The 24,677-nt window shown below is 39.0% G+C and overlaps 1 protein-coding gene across 1 annotated transcript in view; it reads right to left on the bottom strand.

The window, feature by feature from the left end:
* Positions 1 to 16,466: 16,466 nt before the first annotated feature.
* Positions 16,467 to 24,677, bottom strand: part of LOC113109270 (neural cell adhesion molecule 2-like) — a 46,506-nt gene continuing 38,295 nt past the window's right edge. Inside the window, exons 14-15 of the mRNA XM_026272898.1 lie at positions 20,152 to 20,356; positions 16,467 to 18,501 (exon numbers count right to left, since the gene is read on the bottom strand). Of these exons, the coding sequence (XP_026128683.1) occupies positions 18,387 to 18,501; positions 20,152 to 20,356 (320 nt within the window). The 3' untranslated portion in view covers positions 16,467 to 18,386. The remainder of the gene's footprint in view (positions 18,502 to 20,151; positions 20,357 to 24,677) is intronic.

Genomic DNA, 24,677 nt, shown 5'->3' with positions numbered 1-24,677 from the left:
ACAAGACCACGTTTCACAAATAGACTGGAAGCTATGATTACAACATGTATGAGAGATCTTTCAGTGTCCATGTGCCATTTTCTTGCCCTGAGAAAACATTCAAAGCAATGATTTGGATTGAGAGTATGATTGCATCGGAAAGCATAATTGATGGCTGCGGATAGATAAAGTACAGTGCAACATAATGTGAAAGGCAGCGATAACCTCAGATGGGATCATAAGCACCTTTCAGATGTCACTAGTCACCTGTCTGTGGTAAGGCCTGTTTTAGAGGGACACACGCACCGTGTGACTGTTTACAAAAAAACCTAAAGTGAAAGCATTTTAACAAATGGGCTAAAAGTGTTTGATTCTCAGTTTAGATTTATAAGGATTTTTTTGAGACACTCTGAAAAAATGCCTTACTACAAACCTGCCTGTTGAAGATCTTCAACAGCTCTATTTAAAATCCTGTGGGATCCAATATTTGATTGACTTTAACAATCTACACAGTCAACACTAATTAATTAATTAATTAACAGTCTTCGGGCAAAGTGCACAAGACGGTATTTTCAATTAATTTAAACAGAGTTTGCCATTAGCTAAGCAATAATCACAGACTAATTGTGTAAAATTGCTCACTTTTAATAAGGCATAATTATTTTATATAATTTTCATATACTTTTCAGTATGGAACAAATCTTTATAATATATATTTCTATATGTTATATAAATTAATACCTGCTTTAAAATGCTACCTATTAAAGCTGCTCACTAGGTTTTGGAATGGAGACAAGGTTTCACAGATTCTGCTACTTACAAGTTTCCACCGTTGTTACACCAATGGGCCTGGAACACAATTTGATCAACTATCAAATGCTGAATATATAGCATCCATATAGAACCTGAATTTGCACTTTAAATGGATTAGATTGTGCTGGTCTTTCATAGCTCGAATGGGGCATCAGTGTAATGAAGAAGCAATCAAGCTGTCCAGTGGAATTGAGGGGTGAGTTGCTCAAGGCTGAAAGCCTCAGGTATAGACAACATGTTTCACAAGTGATTAGGTAACAAAGGCGACTGACAGTAAAGATGACAGCTCTTATGGATAATTGAACGGCCATACAGAATGCATGTGGAGCTGAGTGACTATTTTTAGTAATCTCTTATGTATCGGATATTAAAAAATGTTACTGGTTGGGATTATGATAATAATATTACATCAATCACAAAATGCAAAAGTAAAAAATATTAGCCTTATTTTTGTACCTTTATAAATCCTGATTCAGATCTTATCTGCATTGGTTGTGCGAGTGGTTTATACAAGAGATGAAGATTTGATATCTCAATTTGGCATTTCAAACAGTCCTTTAGTATGTTTGATTGGAAATACCCAATAAATCTCTGTTCTAACTAAGTGTTTGGATGTGTGATTTTGCAGTTACGTATGATCTGTGTACTTTAAAAGTCTCATGTTCCGTTTACCTCAGAAATCTCAAATTTCATGATATTCAGTGGAACTGAAAGCCAGTGTTCTGCTGAAAACCATGAACATGAGACAAAAAAAAATAAAAAAAATAAAATAAAATCATCTCCTTTAATCAGTTCCATCTTCTTTTTTAGAAGAATTTTATCACACTGTTATCACATGCTATGCCCCAAACTTCCAGAACAACTTTTAAAAGCAGCTTAACTGCAGTGCACTTACGCTAAAGAAATAAAGGATTTTTTTTCATATACTTTCTGTGCAGTATGAACACAACTACTTATTCCCCTTTCTCGGTTATTGATGTACTGTGAAAAGATCACTGGCAGGGTGTTTGTTATAAATCTCAGACAATAGAAAAGGCTGAACTCTGCACTGTGCAACACATCTAACCAAGCCATAGGCCTCATTTATTTGATTTACCGACTGTGTCGCTAAGAGGAAATGACAGAGTCATCCAAGCAATTACCAGGCACAGGAGAGGCCCATCTCCCATACTCATAAACCATACCAGCAACCCCTTACACCAGGTTACCACATCAGTACGCGATCAAACTTTATCTCTAATATGTATCTCATAGAAATTTTATGCATGAGAGTAAAAGTAATAACTTGCATATGGCAGTCATGACCAAATGGAATTTCATCAGCCCTTATTGGTTTTAAAATGCAATCTGTGTAGCCGCTAAGAGTGACCAGAATAAAAATCACCTGCTAGCTCATTACAAACCAATGTAAGCACAGTTACAATACGCTGCCAGTATCTGGCCTTGTGGAGGAGACGACATGTGTTTCATAATCATAAACATGATTGCGAGTCAGACAGCCTGTATTACAGGCAATTTCCCCGTACCATCAGTCAGCCTACGACTGCACCGCATAGACACAATCAGATCTAATTAACGTATGCAGATTTCTTCATTAAAAGCAGGCAGACGCTAATGAGCTGTTGTATTTCTGATAGTGGGGGGTGACTGGATGCTCAGGAATGAGGACAACCTCTGGAAAACCTGCAGGAAATGGCTGCAAGCTTCCATTAGTCAAACAAAGACGGTCCAGAGCAGCTGGACATGATGGCAGCTGCGGTAAAGCTGTGATTGAGGAGCTCCTGCAACTAATGACCCGATGAATTATTATTGCGTGTGATAGAACCCTTTGGGCCTGGAATGTGAAATGACCATTTAACACTTCAGCAATGAGGAATTGTATTGTAAATGTCATTTTAAAATAGGTCAGAATTCACTGAAAAAACTGCACGGCCAAATTTTTATTTTATATAAGTCTTCGTTTTCATCCTGATATATCTAAACATCTTTGAAACAAAATAAATCTACTTTTCAAGCTTTTAATCAAATTTCAGTAGTGAAAAATGTAATTGTAAATCCCATTTTACATGGAAATTCTTGGCCTCAGCCAGCCCAGAACTTCATCACAACCTCTCTATACAGCTATGTTCATCAACTCCTTCCAGGACAGCCAGGAACTTTGGAGTTGTGATGGATGATCAGTTAAGCTTCACAGACCATGTTGCTACAACGGCCTGGTCCTGCAGGTTTGCCTTATACAACATTAGTATAATTAGACCCTTCCTAACAGGGCAAACCATACAACTCCTTGTCCAAGCTCTAGCTCTCTCCAGACTGGACTATTGTAATGCTCTCTTGGCCGGCCTTCCTGCATGTACTATCAAGCTTCTGTGTAACGGAGGCCAGCGGGTGCTGTGCAGATAAACCTCACTCCCCCTGATCTCAAGAGACTCACTAGCGACTGATGTTAGTGGCTGCATTCTTTAGCCTCCTTGTTAGTGCATGCCCCCCAAGCCGGAGACCCGGGTTCGAATCTCACTTGTAGGTGAGGACCCAGGGAAATGGGTTACATTGGTGCCGTGACCCGGAAAGGAGTGAGGTTTAGGGGGTTGAGTGTAACGGAGGCCAGCGAGTAGGTGCTGTGCAGGTAAACCTTACTCCCCTGATCTCAAGTGATGTGCTATATGGCACTTGTGTATTGTTGCTCTCTCATTGGTCTGATCATTTCTACTTTGTAAGTTACTTTGGATAAAAGTGTCTGCTAAATGGCTAAATGTAAATTTTCAAATTGGTCTGAAAATATTGTATGTATAGTATAATATAACATATCGTATAGTCTTTCTTTCCAGAATGTTATGTCTAACATCTGTGAATCAAAATAAATGTACTTTTTAAACTTTTATTAAAAATGAATAGATTAACAACTAAAAATAATAAATAAAAATAAAAATAAATTCACAAGTGATTTTAGTTACCTGAAAGGGCAGTCCACAGAATGGACCATGAAACATCTGACCAATGGATAGTATTATTGAACAATAAAAATAAAAGGGATGTAGTTTCTGCCAATTATATATTTTTTAACTGAAAAACAGGAACAACAACACTCAATAATTAGGAAAATTATGTATTACAATGCAGTCTGGTTTGGTTCTCTTTGAATAAGTACCATAATTTCCAGTGCACACTTGACACTGTTCACAGAGCCCAGCGGGGTATTAAGCTGATGTATATATTTGTGTTCCTTCATTTGATCTAGCAGTATGGTGGTGCTCTGTTCATGTACATGTATCCATGTATATTCATAAAGTCTGATATGCACCATAAGGTTATTATCCATAAATGTCAGCAGATAATTAATTAGTTCTGTCTTCTGGCTGCTCCCTGTGTCTCATTAGCAAAGCATGGACGAATAACTCCATTCATATTCATACCAAAAATATACAGACCTACTCTTTCTCTGTTAGAGTACAACCGGATTTCTGTGTTGACATTGATGCAAGGTCTAACATTTCTACTGTTCTTTTTTTCTCTTTATTTTAATTCAATTTCTATCTTTGTAACCCCTAAAGTGTGACTATTTGTGGGTCAAATGGTGTCTAGAGATTTGAATGTGTGAAGTGCTCTCAGAAATTCAACATTTACTCAACATTTCAATAATCTTTGCTTCTGAAACAAATCTAAGGTACCATTGGTAAATTCTCAGCGTTCAGCTAAGCCAAGTGCTCATTACAACATTTATTGAGGCTTTTCTAGCTTTTGCTTTTGTGAAACACGCTCTAAGTGCTACAATAGATTCAGGCCAGTTGAAACAATTTTAAAATACATCCAGCCAACGTATTTGTATGTACATCAAGCTTTTGTACATATTGTTTGGTGGCATGTTGTCAAAAATAATCTCTCCTGTTACTAAAAGTGAGTGAAAATGTATTCCAGGTTTGTCATTACGAACTATATTGTAATTGACTGCCTTCATTGACTGCTCTGTTAGGCCTATATTAGGCTTTATTTTAATGTCTTCATTTCCTAAAATGCTGTTAAAACACCCATTCATTAGTTCTGAATATAGACCTTTTGATTCGACCAAATCAGTCCTGCATGGTGCATTTAAACTAGTCTTGGCACTTGCAAAATAGATAATTGCATAAATAAAGAGGTGGACACGTGTTGACATAAATCTGATTGCTTGTTCTGATTGAGAGGCAGAGACTTTCATTATGGCTTCATTATTTCCTGTGCTTCATGTTGATGACATCACAATAAACATTCTGAATGCATAGCTCCTGCCGGACAGCTTACCTCAATCATACACTCTATGACTGATAACCCCAGGGCTTATGATTAACAGGCACTTATTGACATTTAGAGAGTACCTTCCAGATCTCAATGAAGAGGATAACAGTGATTTGGGTATTTTTCACATTTTTCAAATTTTCATTTGAGGTTTAACCTTTGGTTCACGAGTTCACACTTACATATAATTAGCTGAAGTATTATAGTGCATATTTGGCGTGCTGTCTGGGGCAGGGGCTCCGAGCTCGGGAATGGCCCGAACCTGGAGTACCCCCCCGTATATGTAAAAGTGTAAAATGAACTCTAGTGGAGGAGATGGGGATGGAGGGGGGATGCTGACAAACCATCAATGGTGACAGGTAGGCTAATTCAGCTGTATTTATACCCTAAGGTTGATTATATTAAGTGGCTCCACCTGTGTTAATTAGGCTAAGTATCTGACGTGCTCCTCCCGAACCTTGTTATGAAACTGCATTTCATGAGTTCACACTTACATATAATTAGCTGAAGTATTATATTGCATATTTGGCGTGCTGTCCGGGGCAGGGGCTCCGAGCTCGGAAATGGCCCGAACCTAGAGTACCCCCCAAAAAGCAATAACGGAAAGGACAGCCGCCAGACTAAGGACCCCCCACAATAGCTTTGACATCTGGCGGGGACTGATATTTAAAAAGCAGGTTGGAAGGGCCTATATGTACTCCAGTGATTGCAACTTTACCTATTGGAGAAATGGGCCCCACCGGCTGCTTGTGTCGGACTATGTGATTTAGGGCGCCCGGTCGGGGGGGTTCAAGCCATTGCACAACCGGAGCACCTCACTGCATTGGAACGGATGAGCCCCACCGGCCGATAGCGGAGGAGCGACGTGATTGGATTGCCCGACCAGGAGGGCCCGAGTTGTCTCGACCGGAATAGGTCACGGTGTTGGCGTACGGGCCCTACTGGCTGATGAGCCCCTGCTAGTCAGTGGGCAACCAGGGCAGATACCTAACCGAGAGGACCCATGAAGCCTCCGACTGGAGATCAAGACTCAGGACGACGGACGTGTAAGTCCTCTCGGTTTGAGCAGATAAACAGCTTTGGGCTGCCGACAAAGAGGACTCTTGCAACACCCAACGGGAGATCAATACTCGCGGCATCGGATGGATAAGACCTGTTTGTGGGCAACAAGAAAAGAAAACCCAACCGGGAGCACTCTCGCCTACATCTGACACGAGCACATTACTCAACGGCGTCAGACGGGTAAGCCTCGCCGGCCGGGGAGCGGGAAAAGGAAAACCCGACTGCGCGGGCTCTCACAGCATCCGATGGGAGATCAGGACTCAGAACATCGAAGGGGTAAGCCTCACCAGACGGGGGGGAAAAGATTTGGACAGAGTTTGGCGGGAAGTGGAGACTCTTGTCGTCGTATGCGAGCACCGCCACCCGTCGAACAGGAACGAAAGTTTAGGTGACCGTGAGACTCTCGCCGACGTCCGATGGGAGCTCAATACTCAAGGCACCGAACGGATAAGTCTCGCCAACTGTAGAAAGGAAAAGGTAAGGTTGTCTAGCTGGGAGGCTCTCGCCGACGTCCGATTGGAGCTCAATACTCAAGGCATCGAACGGATAAGCCTCTCCGGACGTAAGACGGAAAGGTAAAGTTGTGTTGCCAGGAGGCTCTTGCCGGCGTCCGATGGGAGCTCAATACTCAAGGCATCGAACGGATAAGCCTCGCTGACTGTAGGAGGAAAAGGTAAGGGTGTGTGGCCTGGAGGCTCGCGCCAGCATCCCGAGGGAGCTTAATACTGACGGCGTCGGATGGGTAAGCCTTTTAGACCAAAGGATGAAAAAAGTTGTCTGGCCGGGAGACTTCGCAACCATCTGACGGGAGCTCAATACTCACGGTGTCGAATGGGTAAGCCTCGCCGACCGTAGAAAGGAAAAGTAATGTGGTCTAGGCGGGAGGCTCTCGCCGACATCTGATGGGAGGTAATTACTCGCAGCATCAGACGGGAAAGCCTCTCCGAACGTAAGACAGAAAGGTAAAGTTGTATGGCCAGTATTGGGCCAGACTGTGAAGGAGGGTTTTTTTTTTTTTTTTTTATACACGGAAAAGGCAAAGTTTGGATCAAGCCGGAAGCACTCTTGCAGTGCCTGACAGGGTTCAATACTAAGAACAATTTGGTTGTCTAAAGGGTAGATGCTATAACGATTACTGCATAATTGTTTAACGAATCCAATGAGCTGCTTCCGATATAAAGTCAGAAAATCTTGGTGCAGTCACTGTATTTGAAAATTTAAGTGTACAAAAAATAAATAGAATGTCCTGTGCCAGTGTACCTCGGATGAGTGCCATTAATCAGCGATATGGCCATTGTCAATCGTCATCTTGTCAGTGCGTGAGATTGACGATACGTCTACGTATGTAATCGTGCTTGGGTAGAGGAAGACAGAGACTCTGTTCTTGTCATGGCATGACTTTTTGCTGTTTTAAACCATGCGGGTGAAAGAAAGAGAGCCTATGGAATCACCGATAGTCTAAAAGAATATACTTTCAGATGCACTGATAAACTGATGTTAAATATGAATTTATTATATTTAAAACAGCTAGTTCATGTAATCGGGTACTACGGTCAACTCGCTTGTCCTTTGAAAAATTTGCTGCATCTGCACACGGAAGTTATCTATCTAAATGACCTGGAAATCGGTCAATGGTAAAACAATTGAGGATTTCATTTAAAGTTCAACAATTAAACCCTAATATGGACATAAACGAACATGTTAAATATAGTATTCAAAACCGGTAAATATATTTGGGGTAAGGTTTAGTTGAAACTGATGCATTGGTCATACGTGGTCCGGACCATGCGCCTCATGATGAGACCGACACAACGCCACGGAAACAAAAGAATGAGATGCATTCTAACATAACGGAGGCATTAAACTTAGTTAGTGAGGCTTGTGTAAAATATTGTGCATACCAGATTACTTGTTACAGTGCAATGAAATACCTTGTATCTGCAGACGATGTACGTCTGTTTGTGGATTGAGACTTCTTCATCGCCTACAGGCTTGAATCATCCTTGCAAGCACGGGCAAGCGTGAAATGAAATAACAGAGCAGTTTGGAAGCTGAATTGTAGTGGCCGCCTAATAATGATAATAAAATACAATAATAGGAGAATGAGTCTAATATCGTCTTGACTATAATTGGTACGTAATACTATCACCACCACCTAGGATGAATAGGCATAACTTGGAAGCGGAGGTGATGTCGACTTTTGCCAGAAGAGAACCAACGACCCATTGAATGATGAAAAAGGATTTGAGGAGATACAGAAAAGGCTCCTGCGGGAGCAGACACTGCTGCGGCAGATACAGAAAAGGCTCCTGCGGGAGCAGACACTGCTGCGGCAGTGGGGAGATACAGAAAAGGCTCCTGCGGGAGCAGACACTGCTGCGGCAGTGGGGAGATACAGAAAAGGCTCCTGCGGGAGCAGACACTGCTGCGGCAGTGAGGAGATACGGAAAACAGATAAGTAAAGGGGAGCATGAGAAGAAGAGGAGAGATACATGCCATGAAGACACCCCCGGAGCAGTGGGCAACCATTTATGCTGCAGCGCCCGGGGAGCAGTTGGGGGTTCGGTGCCTTGCTCAAGGACACCACGGTCATGGTATTGCCAGCCCGAGATTTGAACCCACAACCCTAGGGTTAGGGGTCAAACTCTCTAACCACTAGGCCCATCTTCCCCCTCCTTGGCTGTGGGAAGAGTAGACAGGTTAGTAACATTTGATGGGGCAACCTAAAAAAAATAATGCATAGTCTACTGTGTTGCCAGCTTAGTGATTGGTTGCCTAATTTGACAATTCCTTAAGCCTTTGTCCACATTAGTACGTTCCTGTTGGAAAAGCATCATTCCTCTTGTTTTGGCCTTCCAGCCTTTTTAAGCAGACTCCAAAACTGGTAAATTTGAAACACTGGTTTCACATGGTAGTATAGACTTTAGAAACAGAGGCTTCTGAAAACAATGAACATCATTTAGTCTTGTAAAACATACCAATAGACATGATTATGGCAATGACATAAATTGCAGTTATGTGCTATTTACTTCCAAGCAGTTTCTAAAGATATTTGCATGCTTTTCAATATTATAGACCTAGAAAGACAACAGAATTTTTTACTCACACTTGCTGTCCTGCGGCAAAACGAGGGTAGTGGTGTATTAGATCAATTTTAAGCGATCACGCCAATAAATGGTGAAATAACCCTAAATAAACTGATCCTGCCAGACTAATTGCATGAAACTTATGTCTGTGTGAGGTTTAAACATGCACGGTATGGCAGATAATATCTTTGGACATTTCAGTGTGGATGACGACTATGGGAAAAAAGCCTTGGCTTCGTGGTAAAAATTGGCATCGTCATCCAACAGAACTATGTCATAACCTCATTTAAACAAACTTTAAGCCACCTTCCATGGCACACGACATTTGGACACGATTGTCATATTTCTCCCTCTAGGCAGTCATGCAGAACTTTCAAACTGGTCGTGCAGCAACTGTTACCTTGGCATGTTCACCATGGTAAAATTAATGATTTTAATGAATATAATGTATGAATACATCGTCACAAATCAGATGATCCCCCCCATATAAAACCGTAGGTTTTATGGGGCTAATCAAATAAATAATGGTTTAATAATTATTTCTTCCATAATTATTATAAACCACCATTTTACATAAATTGTGTTTGAAGAATAATGTTAAAGTTAACGAAATATTGGTAATTCTGACCTCGCAGTGCTGCAACAACGCGTCGACGTCATCGATTACGTCGACGCGTCACACGGTTTGTTTACATCTCGCTTAACGGCATACTGGGAATGAAGAAAGTTGCAGTCTTTCACGAAAACAGAGACCACTGTATGGGAATACTTTAAAAAGAGGACAAATAAAATGGCCCTTTGTTCACCTTGCAAAACCGATATGGTGTACCACGGCAGCACAACTGCGATGCGCGAGCACCTCAGAGGAAAACATCTTGGCGCTCTCCGGTTACGATTTAACTGGTTACCGTGTGATCTGGTGACCAACTTCCTGGTTCAGGTCTGATATTCTTGCCTGGAAAAAAGAGTGAGTCGCGACGCGCATCGCGCCGCTTCCATTATGAGCGCGCTTATCGTGCGCCTACATTGGAAATGACGTGATAAGTGAACGGCCCCTTAAAAGACGGCGCGCTGCGAGACAGCAGTCACAAACCACCGAGCTACCCCGAATCAGCTCCAGATCTCTGGAAACTAAGCTAAACCATAGCAGAACCCGGACTACATTTTATGGTTTGTGATGCTAAAGAACATTTCATGACTACTGTCAATTTATGGCTACTGTGGTTTAATAAAAATTCAAATTTACCATAGTAAAATCATTTTCTTTGCCTCTTTATTATGTTATACTGTAAAAACTTAAAGGTTGAAATATTATATTAGAAGTTGTATATATTTTTGTAAAGTTCTCCAAAGGATTCAATGACTAATTAAAAAAAAGAACATTAGATTAATAATTTATTGTAATAAAAATAATTGTTAGATTAGTTGACAGAAAAAATAATCGTTATTTGCAGTTCTACCTTGCACCGATAGATTTGATTAGAAAACATCACATCCGGTTTGGCGTTCGCATACGGTCTAGTCGCAGAGATCAAATATTTGAACGCATCCGAGGCTCAAATCGGATCTGAAATTTCCGTATACGTATGTGATCAGAACTCCACGCAGCTGCCGCACTACTTTCTAGCTGCGAACCTGTATTTAGCGTCTTCACCTGAAAATGTATTGATTACGCCGCTAGAGGAGGCAGCCTCAAACTGCGTCTCGGTCGGAAAAGCCGCTGCGACAGGCTGAGCCGCAGTGGGTAAGAACTGAAGTGTGATTCCAGCACTCGAGGAGAACCCGGTCTTGATCGGATCAATCGTGGTGTTAAGCGAGGCAAGCTCGAGCTTTGCATGGTCTATTGGCCAAGACGTGTGGCTTGGCGAAAAGAGCAGCTGTCGCAACAACGTTTGATGGTGCTCAGCGGCCGTGTTTAATGATCATGGGTATCAGCAAAAGTAGCAGATCTGAAAAATCCCCGGTACGGATCTCCTTGGTGGAAGAAAAATTGGGTCTGTGATAAGATGGCAGACAGAGCGAACCGGGATGCTGACAAACCATCAATGGAGACAGGTAGGCTAATTCAGCTGTATTTATACCCTAAGGTTGATTATATTAAGTGGCTCCACCTGTGTTAATTAGGCTAAGTATCTGACGTCCTCCTCCCGAACCTTGTTATGAAACTGCATAATGAGGAGAATGTAACAGTGTTGCAAAGGCTGCAAAGGTATTATGTCTCCTGTGCCTTTGTACTTCTTTAAATTATTATTATTATTATTATTATTATTATTATTATATATATTTAAAAAATAAGTAAATAATTTCTTTTGTTCAGCAAGGATGCACTGAATTGATCAAAGGTGATGGTAAAGACATTTGTAATGTTACAAATTATCTCTGTTAAAAGTCTTTTGAACAAAGTATTGAAAAAATAATAATAAAGAAGGAAAAAAAAGAAGAAAAGATTTCTGAAGGATCACATGACACCCAAGACTGCTAAGAGGTTTCTTTTATTTCACAAACATTAAAAAGTCTTACCAGTGCCTATACCAAATCCTATACTTTTTCAAAGCTTTTTGAACAAATGAAACACAAGCTGCAGCCATTTAAGACAAGTTTAATCTACTCTTGTTTCTAGTCTGATATAAAACAAATTTAAGGAACACAATTCTGGCTAGAAAATAGTGACTTTAATTTTACTTAAAGATACCATGCCAATACCTTTTGCATACTGGCCTAAATGTAATGCATAATTAGAAACAATAAACATGTTTAGATATGGTTGAAAATTCTTATTTTGTTTATATGATCTGATAAAATTAAAAATAAAGTGTTCAACTAATAATATACAAAAATGAAATGTAGCTCAATCAGTTTCTTGCCTAACGAAAAACAGAACAACCAAGAAGAAATATTTGTCTTGGGACAGTATATTTAGTTTGTTGATCTAATAAAACAATTATTTTAATGATGATCAGAAGGTTAAAGTGTGAGACCTAAAAAGACAGAGAGATGGATGAACACATAGAGAGAGAGAGAGAGAGAGAGAGAGAGAGAGAGAGAGAGAGAGAAAGAGAGAGAATGAGAGGAGCCTGTCCCCTCTGTTTTAGAGAGCCATGTTCTGGCTCTGTCTGAGATTCTCATCCTCTCATCCACAGCCTGTGAGGCATTAACCGCACGCAGCCCTTGACACGCCTCTCCATCTCTTTAATTATTAAGCATTTATCTCAGTATGTCCCTCAGGCATGCCTTATCGCAGGTGAGGAGGTGCGCCGAGCAACCCATGGCATCATGGGAGATTCTGAGAGAGGGCAGATTAGAAAGGAGGAGCACCTGCCAACAGGCTTACTGCAGGATTTGCTCACTGAAGTCTGCAAGTATTCCTGCAATGCTTCACATGTTCACTGCTTTAAGAGTAAATTCAGGTGCGAGTGCATGCAAGTTTGCTTGAGTTTGCTCAAACACTACACGTATGCTTTTATGGGAAAGGGCTGCTAAATAATGACTCACAGTCTTTCAGGAAGCTGCACGCCCTTGCTTTATCTTAAGTGGGATGTCTAAAAAATGCTGGATGACTTGTGTTATGTGCAGATTACAGAAGGCGTTCTGCAGCCTTCAGTCTTAGCCAGGGATTTGTTCACAGAGCATGATGGCACCTCAGTTTAGCATTCTGAGTCAAAAGTTTTTATTAATATGAACATGCAAGCTTGTCTTTGTGGGTGTTTCTCAGAAAAGACTGTGAGGAAAATAAATATTAAATGATTTTTTTTTTTTTTTTAGGCAAGTTACTCTTTCAATTCTGAGTGACACATTATTTGAATATCTTTCCAAACCAAACAAACACTGTGAACATAAACTGATCAAATCTGCCCATATAAACATGATTTATGTAGTCAGTAGGCGAGGAATACATAAAATAAATGCTAGGTCAGGAAAGGTTATAGTTAAATCATATCATTCATATTTCTGAATGACCTCTAATACATAATAAAAACCGCAATATATGTGATGTAGTAGCTTACGCCCAGTAAAGCCCTCAAAGGTTTTATCATTATTGCCATCATCTGTCATTATGTTTAGTCATTCACACTGGATCCCAATGATAGTAATAAGTCCTATTATCATAGTGCTGCAAAAACAGGACAAACAAATTGCTTGCTTTTTACACTGTGCTGTCATTTTATTGTCTGCTTTGTCATTTAAATGCTAAACTTATACAAAATGACAATTTTCTTAAATGCTTGTAAAAATCAATTATAAATGTAATTAGGCATAGGTATACATTTGTTTCTCTTTAAGCTAATTACATTAGGCAAGAGTGTAATTAGAGCAAAAGCAAACCCATTTAAAACAGCAGTAAAAGCAGAGCGAATGTTTGTAGCCGTATGGTATTTACTCAGCGCTGTGTCCAGGCTGTTATCGAGAACTCCCTTAAGGCATGTCTGTGGTTGAAACACATTAACAAAAGAAGCAATAATGACGGTTTCAGCTAAAGAGAAACACAATACAAATAAACATCGTAATCTAGCTCTAATTCCCCAGCTGCCACTGAGAGCAGAGGGAATACGACGCCAATATCTAATTCTGCTTCCTAATTTACTCTTTAAAACGATACAGGATCATCTGAAACCACAGAAGTTTTAAAGCTCTCCAACTGATGCCATTTTGAGTCTATTGACTGCTGTATGAAACTTGTATTAAGATATTGTATGGGGGAAAAAGTCTAAAGCAATCAGTGTGAAGGTTTAAAGGAATAGTTCACCCAAAAATGTAAATTCTGTCATTAATTACTAATGTTACAACTTTAATCAACACTTTCTTCTATTCCGTGTCAGTCTTCGACGTGCATTTACAACAGTTAAAATGTTGATCACTAACATTGAAGTTGTGTTTCTGTCTATGGAGGTTGAGAAAGCTCTCGGATTGCATCAAAAATGTCTCAATTTGTGTTCCGAAGATCAACGAATGACTTGCAGGTTTGGAATGATACGAGGGTGAGTAATTATTGACGGAATTTTCATTTTTGGATGAATTATACATTTAAGCTGAGATCACATGAAAAAAAAAAAATTCTGTTATATACTTTTAATATACTATATATATATATATATATATATATATATATATATATATATATATATATATATATATATAATTTTTTTAATATGTGGTCAGGCTTGGATTGTAATAGTGTGGTTCTAAAATGGGGACAAAAGTTTGGTGCATTTAATTCTTTTTTTTTTTTTTTTTGCTATTCAAGATACTTAATGCAACTTTGGGGTGTATCTTTTCAGAAATAAATAAAACATTTTCACAGCACTGGAAGTACTACATACACATGTTGCCAAAAATTGCTGTTAAAACTTCCAACATGACATTAACATACATTTCTACACACAAATGGCCTCCTTATTGGATTTTTGACTCCTTTGATGCCCATTGATTGTGTTAATAGTGTAATAATTCATGAAGCACAGTTCACACAGACTTCACTTTCAATCCTTTTCAGTATGGGAGATCTGCATAACCAACTTGAACCCTTTGCGAAATCTACATACACTCACGTAAACTTCCCTATCACATGGATTCCTACTGAAATTATAGTTTCTGCTCATTAAAATTCACACAACAACAATATATTTAGGCAGAGATTCTAAGATTCTATAGGCACTGATTTCTTTATGCTATAAAATGTTATTTCTTGCCTGCAGTGGAACCAACTTTTCCAGGTTTCCCAGTGGGTCATTTGTGCAAGTAGTGAATTGAACTAGATTTTGAATTGACTAGTATAACCTGGGGGCTCGTAAAAAAGTTAAGCAATTCTCTCAGGTTAACCATAAAACATCACATATACGGTTGCGTAGGGTTGGTTGGATTTAAAGATGCTCTGGGCTGAACTTTGTTTTATCTGCTCATTTATCATATCAGACCCATTTAGGAAAGCCTGAGAGGGTTGAATGAATCATTACGGAAAGCGCAGTCTGCACCCTTAAAACTGTTCTCAGTTGGGCAGCCATTATCTACAGTGTTCACCCTGATTACAGACGATGTGTTTTCAGTGGACAGCCAAGGCCAAGGACACTAATGCCCGGGTGAATCTGTGCTTGCTCTCCAGTACTTACACTTCAAGGTGCAGCACACAGCAGGAACCCCGAAGGAAATGTGGAAGGTTTCTTTCAAATGTGGTCAGCCATTCTGGTTCTCCATTTCCACAGGTCACCGAATCCAGGACAAGGACAGGAACCTTTAAGGACCATTGAATCTCAACTACATTCATTCCCCACACCACAGATCCAGTGGCTGTGTTCCAAAACCTAATGAGCATTCTTGCTGTCTAATGCCCACAGGCAATACTAACTGAAACAGACCCTCACAAATGATTTTCTTAGGGTGCTCTACAGAGCAGCAACTCATCAGTGCATCACAGCACTTAAGACAAAGTTTATTGGACGTTCAACACTTGATTTCCATGTTGATATGCATTCTAATTTGGTAATTTGTTACTTAAAACGAAACTAAAATAAAATAATGTATAACTATTACATGAAAATTGGGCCAATATGTAAATATGTTTGTTGAAGTGCTAAAATAAGATCGATCGAACGATAGATAGATAGATATAGATAGATAGATAGATAGATAGATAGATACAAATAAAAACCTAAACCTAAACAGAAGCATTAAAAAAAAAAACGAATAAAATTGACAAAAGCAAACAAAATGAATAAAACTTCAGCTAAAATTATAGTATAAAAATATATCAAATAAAACCTAATCACACAAACATCATGTATTTTATTTTATTTTATAATAAAGTGTTATTTAGCAATATTTTTTGACAATGAGTGTTTGGCTCTCTCATTAACACTGTTTAATGTACTGTTAATTTTCTGCCAGGACATTATGCATTTCACACTTCACATCATCACTAAAGTTTATAAATTTCATTTCTTTTTAATTCTTTAATTCTTGAATTTTAAGTTAGAGCACATTATTTGCAGTAAATTTGAACATGTATTAACATTCATTTTTTTTGTTACTCTGTAAATGCATCTACATTCAAAAATCTACTGTGTTTCACAGTCAACACATAGGCTATGGCTTTTTGGCTAGGTTTAGAGGAAAAGAGCACTTTATTCAGGCCCTGAATAAATGTGTACAATTCCTGATTGGAGTCTAACTTTAAATAATTCTAGTTTATAAAAAGAAGGCTTTAAAAAGATCATACTGGCAGATACTGCTTTCTTTGATCGGCCTCATTATTATAATACAGTACATTGTGCCTTTTTTACAGTCAAGGATGAATGCAATGCCTTAGAAGTTAGCTAAAAGATGTCAACCCTTTGCTGCCAATATTTGGTGATACGCAAATCATGAAGCCTGAAAATACAGCCTGTGGACAGCTTGCTAGGTTATGGAACACAGCCTCTTCTTGTTGCTATCATAGACTATGACAAGTGATTTGTAACACAAATGCAGGCTATGCTCAAAAATAGCAGAGTCCAAAAAGCTTACAACTTTTATATTGGGACACTTTTATTTACAGAAGAAAAATTACACTGGATTACAAGAATTCCACAGGTACAGTTGGGCTTATGGAGTGCTCCCTTTAGACTGCTGAAAAGAAATGGGCAACATTCCACAGAGTTCTATTGTGTTGAACGTGGAGAGCCAGGTGTATATGAAATACAATGCTGAAATAATGCAAAAAACTATTTTGTGAGAAATTTGTGGCCCAAACTAAAGTGAACATGGATCTCAAGACTTAATACTCAAACTCTGACTGGTAAAATGAGCATGCGTCTATGCAGTATGCCATTCCCATCCATGTTGCAACACTAAGATCCTGATCACCAGCAGACCCCTCATCTCTCACATAAACAAAGCGCCTTTTCTCGGAATATCCCAAAACGGCATAGATTTGATTGCCAAAAAAGCTAACTTTATAGCTATATATCTCTGTGATGCATCTGAACCCAGCTTCCTGGGCATCTGCCCTTCTTTAGCGCATGATATCTTTCAGTCAGTTGTACGCAATATATTTTTTGAAAGATAGCCAATTCTGATAAAAATAATTCATAATCAGTTATGTGTGAAACTAAGACAGAACCAGGAATGAATCATATTTTTTTTTTCGTTTTTTGCGAAACATTCCAAAGAAATAACAAGTATATTTACATTGGTGCACTTTAATAGTTATTTATAATGTTTTCTTTATGTTCACGTAAAACTTGGCAACCTCTACTTTCTTTACATGTCACTCTCATTCTACATTCCATGCTCACTAGTACACGCATCCAAACACCCCAAAGACAACACGTCCATGCTCAGATGCACCCACTTACAAACTTTCACACGCTTCTAAAGGAAATTAACTCTTTTTGTTTCCAAAATATCTTGACATGAATGGATGACTCAAACTATGCTCCCTTGATTTTGATGAAACGATAGTGTTTAAAACAAGGACATATTTTCATCCACAAAAACACTTGGAATCAATGAGAAATTCATTGTTCAAGCCGTAGAGTTGGGCATGTGTCAGCGCTCAATTCCAGGACCACCCATGTACCATGTACTCAGTTTGAGGTCGTGTGGTTGATCCTCCCTTTGCTACTGAGCATTCGGTAATTTCTTTGCATTTGGGCGTGACAAATAGTGGCAAAAAGGCTAGAAAATAAACACGTTACCCAAACAGTGACCCAAAAACTACAACACGGACCGTAAACGGAGGTGAGGGATTTCTACACGTACTGCATTAAAAAGCGATGTTTGCGCAACTACACTGGAAAAGTGCAACAGCCGGATCCCAAAGAAAGGGGGAATGAGAGAGCAAGAGAAAACATGAAGCTTACAGCGTAAACCCAACCTCTTCAAGTAACAAAGAATCAGACAAAGCAACAGCAAAGCCTTGAAAAACAAAAACTTAAAAACAAACCAAAAAAAAAAAAAGGCCCAAAACAAGCAAGAACAAGCACAAATAAACAGGAGCCTGTTTGTTGAGCAGCAACCTCCGAAAAAATGTTTCACAAAGCAGTTATCGCATGGCCTCTTCTGATACCCCGACGACGAGTCTCTAACAAAGGATCTTACAATTGGTTGGCGTGTTCTTGCTTGTATTTTCATTAGTTTGCTTGCTGTTGGTCTCCGGGTGGCTCACTTTGCATGTTCTTTTAGAGAATAGCAGGGCCTCCATTACGCTTTACTGTCCTCCTGTGTCATGTGCAGGCTGTTGTCACCATGAACTTTGATTTCGATTGTGTCTGGTTTCAGCGTCTCCTTGCCGTTTTCCTCTTTTAGTGGCAATTTCCTGTAAAAAAATAAAAAAATAAAATAAAAAATAAAACCTCAGGTGCACAGTGGTCAGTTTGACAGGGTCGGCAAAAACACATTTCCAATTAACAACTGGATACTGTGGGTCCCCTGAGGCTAAAATTGAGACTTGAGGGTGCTTTTTGCAGACCAGAGTCCATTTGTCACCACAGGTCGGCTCGTTTGGTTGGTTTAATGAACTTTTTGTACCGTTGACATGCCTGAAAAGGTGGCTTGGGCTCAGGTTTATACCCAGCACTGAACTACACAAACAGATTTTGAATGTTTTTGAAAATACTCTTTCAAAATTCTTTTTTCTATTCTGTTTAACTCGGGAATCACATTATGAAAGTAAAAAGTCTATTTTAAGTTAACTCTAATGTCACCCAAGGTTTATAAAAGTATGTTTTTCATGGGTTATTTGTGTGATCCTCTCGGGCCACATAGTGAGCACTGATGCACAATCGTGTCTGTGCATTATCTCAAAGATTCCTGTGTGGCTCTTCATCACATTGGATTGTACTGGAAAGGAACGAGCCTCTGTTCACTGGGATTATCATCACTCTAATTACATTATTAAAGTCTAGGCCGGTGTCTTTGGGTAAGTATAGAGTGCATATCAGATGAACGCAATAGTCTGTATGCTAGAACATCAAAGTCGTGCTGCTTGTTATCGGAGCTGAAGACAATCGCAGTCTTTAATCTCTTTGAACTTTTAGCAAAGTGCACCTGACAGAAGTTTTTCCAGCTAGGAAAGACCCAGACTGACACTGCATAAAAACAGATCATTCAACCTGCAGACCAAAGGACAAATTTTACAGAGGAAATGTGTCAGGAACCGTCAAAAAAAAAAAAACTAGCCGGGGCAAAAACACATTAGTATACTCATCAATCAATAAACAATGGATTGCGTAAGTCAAATGATTTATTCAAAAACAACAAACTGATAAGACTAAGTACTTCACACTAAGTACTTCTTTGATGCACGTACATGCTAAAGAGATAAAAACTGATTAACTGCTACTGTACAGCTGTCACACATGTCTCTTCCTGGGTTACTTGAGGACTTTGTATTGCAGTATATCTTGCTGGCAACTGATGAAAAAACTTTTATAGCAAGTGTAAGGTTTAAAGCTAATGTTACTTTTACGTTAAGTAATGCATTATAATGTGGTACTCATTATGCTGAACGGAGCTGGACTATGACACTACTGAATCATTGATTACTGTATAGAATTTTTTTTATACTGTTCCTTTTTCATTATTACACACTATTTTCCTATTGAATACTGTAAAGCTCCTTTGATATAATCTGTATTGTTAAAAGTGCTATATAAATAAAGGTGCCTTGACTTGATTATAAAAAAAACTATTTGTACACCAATTATTTTTTAGTGTTGAGTGAAAATGATTTAACTTAAATATTTATATTTCTTAAATATACATTCAATAATTATATTTATATGTCATTTTAAAGTCACAGGAAACTTTCAGCTGAATTTGTCATAAAATAAATTAACTTAATTAAAAAGATACAAATTAAATAAATAATGCCCTGTTGCTTGTAAAAGTATTGTGCTTTATTTTTAAATATCTTTGGATAAAAAAAGCATGTTAAATGCATAACTAATGCAGAAGGGATACTCACAGGTAGGCAGCTTTGCCCTCCTCTAGCTCTTTGCTCTTGCCACTTGTGGCTGTCTTTTTGCTGCAAAGCTTGCGGGTGATGCACATGAGCAGGCCGCACTGGCGCAGGAAGAAGCAGCTGACGTCCACTAGCACGAGCAGCAGCAGCAGGCCAGCTAACCCCAGCCCAACCACTGCGCCCAGGCCCAGGCCGCTGAACAGCGAATCTGCTGAGACAGGATGCACACATAACCATCAACAATGTGCCTCAACACTCTATCTACAATTATTTCAAAGATAAAAATCCAGAATTAGATTGTGTAAAAAATAAAATGGCTGGAAGGGAAGGGATGTAAAGAGACTGTAAGTCAATTAAAGCATTCATTAAACATAATACAGTAAATCAACAATCTTCTACCAACGATGCACTAAATGTAGATACCTCATGTTATTTAAGCTTGCATTGAGTTTATCTTTAAGGTGATGTAACTCTAAAGACTTTGCATGAGAAAATGAGGCTGTCTGAGAAGCAATTCAGAAGAAAAGATCCATTTTGAAGGAACACTCTGGGCAACACTGCTGCTCTAAACACATCAATCACACACGCTGTTGAAAGTAGCATTGCCATTAGCAAAAGCATCCCAGAAGTCTGTGGTTTAATCTGGACACAGTGACAGGACATCAGAGTGAGAAAAGTGTCACATGTTAGATGGGAGGAAGACAGGCATACTAAACAGAAGCCAAATTCAATATACGTAGCAAAAAGCTAAAATATATATTATTTTTTTTTATCAATGAATCAACCTAAAGACAGACGTTCATATCAACAGAATTACTTTTTATGGGTTAAAATAATTTTTATAATAATTTGTTGAGTCTTCATTTGCAGGTTTCCACTTTTGCAGAAGACAAACAAATAAAAATATCAACATATATGGAAAACTAAAAACTAATAAAAATGACAGAACAGAATCGTTCAAATTCTACGAACAACATCAACATTACAGAAGCAATTGTGTTTATAATTGTCCTTTTTAAACCTACGATTATGACCTTCAGACATCAGATTAGGAAGATCGATTGCCATCATGATCCTTTGACCATTTTCAAATGTCTCCGTATTAGAATATCAGTTCATACATGAACAAGCTGCTCTCAAAGACCTCAGATTTATTGACCCTGGTATGGTTTTACTTTTGATGCATGACCACCTCCACTCTTGACTTATCAGCCAACACATCTGTTTTTCACCATCTTATGCCTTGCTCACCCTGAGAAATGTGTCCTCGCTCCTATAGCTGATTTGTTGTTGATTTATGACATCATTAGAAGCTCAATTTAGCATCTCGTTAATATCACTTATCCTGCAGTTCCACAAATGGGCGTGATCCATCCGCATCGGAGTTCAACGCACTCAATTAATTAAGTACGAACGGTGATTGAGACTCAGCAATGAGAAGCAATAACTCAAGCTCGATTGATTGTGTCTGGACTGAAGGGAGGTCTGTGGGTGGGATCCCAGCAGATGACTGACAGGGTAATGAAGCTTGTAATCATGTGTGGGGCTTAATGGCTGTCACGCCGATACATGACTAAGTAGGGCTTAAACAGGACCATGGTTTTCTAGTTTGGAACACTTTTACATGGAAAAACTTCCAGCTTGAAGTATAGGCAGCAGGAGCATGTGAGACCCTGTTAATGCACTTTCTTCAAGGTTTAAGTAGTGTATATCCCTCTGCCTTTGAGCTGTGCCGCTTAATCATTCAAACACTTACCTCTGCACTTACAACACCAATAAATGATAAAAGCTGGAGACAGGAAGGGGTTTTAAAAAATAGACCTCTGTTAAACCAGTACATTTGTTATGAGGAGGTTTCAGATTATAGTCAAATACTATGGAAATCTATGTGTGTGTGGGCGTGTGCAACACTTCCATACCGGTCTTTACACCACTTTTAGTCAAAATGAAATCAAAATAAAAATTTTACTACAATACCTGTTCTTGGTTTTATTGTTAATACTCATTGTTGCTTACTCCAGCAAAATATGCATGGCAATCTTTAATCCCAATATAAGATAAGATGTTCTCCAATTCTGAAATGACATTCACTTCTGGGCTGACATTATCAGTCCCAACTTTTTCAACTCTTTGATATAGAAATCATTTTTCATGATTGAATCAACTTCTGATGGAAACAATAAATTCCCACCCATTTTTTTCTTTCATTTTAAGTTTAGCATGACTCAAAAATGCAATAATTTAAATAACAAAAATAGAGTTTCAAATGCAATTTCATGATAACTTAAATGTCACATGAGGAAAGGAAGTCTAAAGATGCAAATATAAAGTAAATATCTTATAAGGAAGCTTTAAGGCCAGTTCACGACAGACGGAGATCAACGGCGACAATCACCAGAGTACAGTGCGTTCCTTCATAAACATTCAAAGAGTCAACAAATCATGCTGTGAACCCAAGTGCCGACCAACGGCATCATATGGTGACAGAGGTAACATTTATGTGACCAAACCCGACAAACGTGTCTGTTGCCGTTAGTCAGTGCCGTGTGACTTTTCCTTAAGATAGTAAAATACTGTGGAAATGATGCCCTCATGAACAGCCAAGCACGTTTTGCCAAATATATTGTGATGTGAAATAAAAAAAAATAAATAATTAAATGGCCAAAGTATCCACCTAGCCCACCTAAAATGACACTTTTATAACTTTATGGGTTGTATTAAGTGAAAAAATTGAGCTGATCATTGACAGTTTGTTCCTTTTTTACTAATCATCCCATAAAACCCAAAGAGCACTCCATAAAATGAGAGAGTTTTCTTATCTTCAGGCTGAAAGGCTTCCTTCTGGAGTCCTGAGGTAATTTAAAGCTTTGGCCATTATGGAAAAGGTCTCGAGTTTAAGACTCCCCTCCTCCTCTCCTTACCCTATGCTGGTCCAGCAACCCCTACACTACCTACACAGAGGACACAAGCCAAGCATGACTCCATAATGATGGTTTAAAGACTCTGACGCTCATTAAGACGCTATGCTTGACGAACAGAAGGGACCCGCTAGCCGTTAAACGATTAATAGACCGACTGCCTTCAGGATAGCCATTATCAGTGCAAAGATGTCTTTGCGCAGTATGAGGTTGGACTGATGGGTCAGAACGAATGAAATGGGTGTCAAGTGGCACCAATTAGATGTCACTTTTCATACTTTTAATATAATTCTCTATAACACTTGTAGTCTATCAATGAAAATTAACATTACAGTAACAATTTCATTAGATGGTTATGTACGAACACAACATAACTCCAAATTAATGTCATCATGAATTTCACATTCAAATGGAGTCTGTGAAATAATTTTGCTGCTCGTTGCTGGTCTGTATGTTTCAATTAAAGGGGGGGTGAAATGCTATTTCATGCATACTGAGTTTTTTACACTGTTAAAGAGTTGGATTCCCATGCTAAACATGGACAAAGTTTCAAAAATTAAGTTGTACGTTTGAAGGAGTATTTCTGTTCCAAAAATACTCCTTCCGGTTTGTCACAAGTTTCGGAAAGTTTTTTTCGAGTATGGCTCTGTGTGACGTTAGATGGAGCGGAATTTCCTTATATGGGTCCTGACGGCACGTTTGCCGGAAGAGCTCGTGCTCCCGTATAGCAGAGCAGAGAGAGGCTGAGCACAGACAATCACTCATCACAGCGAGAGCGTCGCGAAATGTCACAAAAGGAGTGTGTTTTTGGTTGCCAGGGCAAGACAACCCTGCACAGATTACCAAAGAAAAAACAGCATTAAGGGACCAGTGGATGGAGTTTATTTTTACAGAGCATCAACGGAGTTGTGCAAGTGTTTGTGTTTGTTCCCTGCATTTCTAAAATGCTTGTTTTACAAACAAAGCCCAGTTTGACGACGGATTTGCAAATCGTTTATTTCTTAAGGATGATGCAATCCCAACGAAAAAGGGTCACGATTGTGTGTTGGAACCACAGGCGGTGAGTAAAACTGCTTAAAATATCTCTGCCTCCTTGTTAGTGCGTCCGCCTCCCATCGGAAACCCGGGTTTGAGCCCCGCTCGGAGCGAGTCCTTGCTGCTGCTGCTCTCGTACAGTTTCAGCTGTCACAGCTTCCAAACGCTGTCAACGTCGCTCGTGATTCTTTAGCTCCGCCCACACGTCACGCCTCCAGGCGCTCGTGTTTTTCCGGGAAAAATCGGTACAGACTATCTTTCTCTTATGAATATAATAAAACTAAATACTTTTTGGAGTTATGTAGGATGCAGTACTACTCTATAGGTACTCAAGATTAACAGGATATTGAGTGAAAACGAGCATTTCACCCCCCCTTTAACATCTTTCTTTAATTTTATTTTAACATCATTTTTATACACCAATGACATCATGTGCTCACCCTCATGCAGTTTCATTTTTTTTTTAAAGATATATATATATATATATATATATTTCAATGTTTTTCCTTTCTCTGTATTGGAGACACATTGTTGCTTGTGTTATTTAAGGAAATGTCTGATACCTTCTGATTTATA

The sequence above is a fragment of the Carassius auratus genome, chromosome 9 (genome assembly GCF_003368295.1).
Source record: "Carassius auratus strain Wakin chromosome 9, ASM336829v1, whole genome shotgun sequence".
Classification (NCBI taxonomy): Eukaryota; Metazoa; Chordata; class Actinopteri; order Cypriniformes; family Cyprinidae; genus Carassius; species Carassius auratus.
Note: the sequence above shows the minus strand (reverse complement) of the source record. Positions and strands in the feature narration are given on the sequence as shown.